Source organism: Seriola lalandi, unplaced genomic scaffold (genome assembly GCF_002814215.2).
Source record: "Seriola lalandi dorsalis isolate HSWRI2012SDOR001 ecotype SW California unplaced genomic scaffold, Sedor1 jcf7180002004122, whole genome shotgun sequence".
Classification (NCBI taxonomy): domain Eukaryota; kingdom Metazoa; phylum Chordata; class Actinopteri; order Carangiformes; family Carangidae; genus Seriola; species Seriola lalandi.
This window is the reverse complement of record NW_019474777.1, coordinates 1-1,601: the sequence shown is the minus strand read 5'-3', so window position 1 is coordinate 1,601 and position 1,601 is coordinate 1. Positions and strand designations below refer to the sequence as shown.

At 43.5% G+C, this 1,601-nt stretch overlaps 1 protein-coding gene across 1 annotated transcript; it reads right to left on the bottom strand.

Moving 5' to 3' along the window:
- Window positions 1-46: 46 nt before the first annotated feature.
- LOC111668524 (sideroflexin-1-like) lies at window positions 47-1,248 on the bottom strand (the record flags this gene model as incomplete). Its single annotated transcript, XM_023424568.1, has 4 exons — window positions 47-174; window positions 289-374; window positions 516-591; window positions 1,150-1,248. Coding segments are annotated over 4 exons (389 nt in total), but the record flags the coding sequence as incomplete, so codon positions are not given.
- Between the last annotated feature and the right edge of the window lie 353 nt (window positions 1,249-1,601).

Below are 1,601 nucleotides of genomic sequence, written 5' to 3'. Positions count from 1 at the left end.
GATTACAGTCGCTTTAACAAACCAGTAGATATAATCTTAACATTACCCATTGCTGGCACTGCCATGCCGATCCTTGACACCACCACCTGCACGATGGCCTGCTTGGCAGCATTAGCAGACTCTCCTAACCTGTTTCCATTCTCATCCGTCACAGGGATACCATACTTCAACTCCCTGGCAGAAGCAAAAACAAAAGTATGTAGAGTAGTTTTAGCAGGGGTCACAATTCCTTAAAGCTCCTGAGTGAACAAAACAGAGGTCACTGGGCTTTTACTTCAGAGATCTCACCTCTGTCTCATGAAGGGAATGTTGATGCAGTTAGCAGCAGCAACAGCAGCAAAGGGGACAAACCGGCTGACGATTGGAGGGAGACGCTGCAAAGATTAGAGGCACATTTTGACAAAAAGTATAAACTCCCTGCACAAATAAGCAAATATATATGCTGTCCAGATCAGTGTGCATGTATGTAAGTTACTTTGTTTCATTCATTTATTCACTTGAACCACAGGCATTACCGTAGCTAGAGACTTGAGTCCCAAGGCAGTGACTACAGCTCCAGTAGTAGCACTGACATAGGCTGCACCGAGCTGACTGCAAAGAAACAAAAGCATCAGACACATGTCACACTTTAATAATCCACTTCCTCTTTCAGCATTTTCACACATCATAAATAGCTGACTACTGTCAGTCCTGCAAAGACTGCCGCTGACAACAAGTACACCATAGTGATATATTTCAGAAGACACATTCTGAGAGTTCATGCTATGTATGAATATGCAAAGGTAAATAAACAAGAACATTTCACAAATAACGACAAAGCAGAGGAGGACACTATAACATTTGTCCGGAATAACATGCTAAATCCGTGAATATGCATTTGCATGTCCTGAAGGCAACCCTCCTGAATGCATGCATTTGATGTAGTGTAGTGGCAGAATGAATAGAGTGCATGTTGACCTGACATCAGCTGGGAGCACTGAACCTATGAGTGCATGGTGACATGGGGCTGAACATGCTTAACAGTGGAACATAATACCGCTGTGAGGGAAGGGGAGAGGACAGCAGCTCCCACAGCCTCCTTACAGACACTAGTTTAGAGGGAGGACAGGAAAGATCTAGAGTGGAAGTGAAGTGAGAAGTCCTCCCTACTTCACGGTCATGGGGGCATCTCCACTCCGGTTGGTGTAGTTGACGACAGCGTTGAAGGACTGGTTAACCCACTGCCAGAACACCACTGCTGGAGTAGTCCTGCAAGCACAAGAGAACAACAGTGCATTTGAGGAAATGAGATTTCACAGAATGTAAAGTAAACACTACAATTTTGGCACTGTTTACACTGCAGCAAGGAGTTTGGTAACATCATAAAAACTGTCCAACACTGTCTTAGCAGAGCATGGAAACAATTCTGCCAAAAAATACCCTGCACATGCATTCAAACATAGCCATCTACAGACAAGATTTTTGTATGTGTTGGTCTTGCAGCTGGTATGTATAAGATAAGATCAAGATATCTGCTTTTGCAGTGGAGCACTTTCTTTTCTGCTACTGTGAGATAACAATCATCTTGTTGGGTTACAGTATACAGCAAATGTGATTGAAAT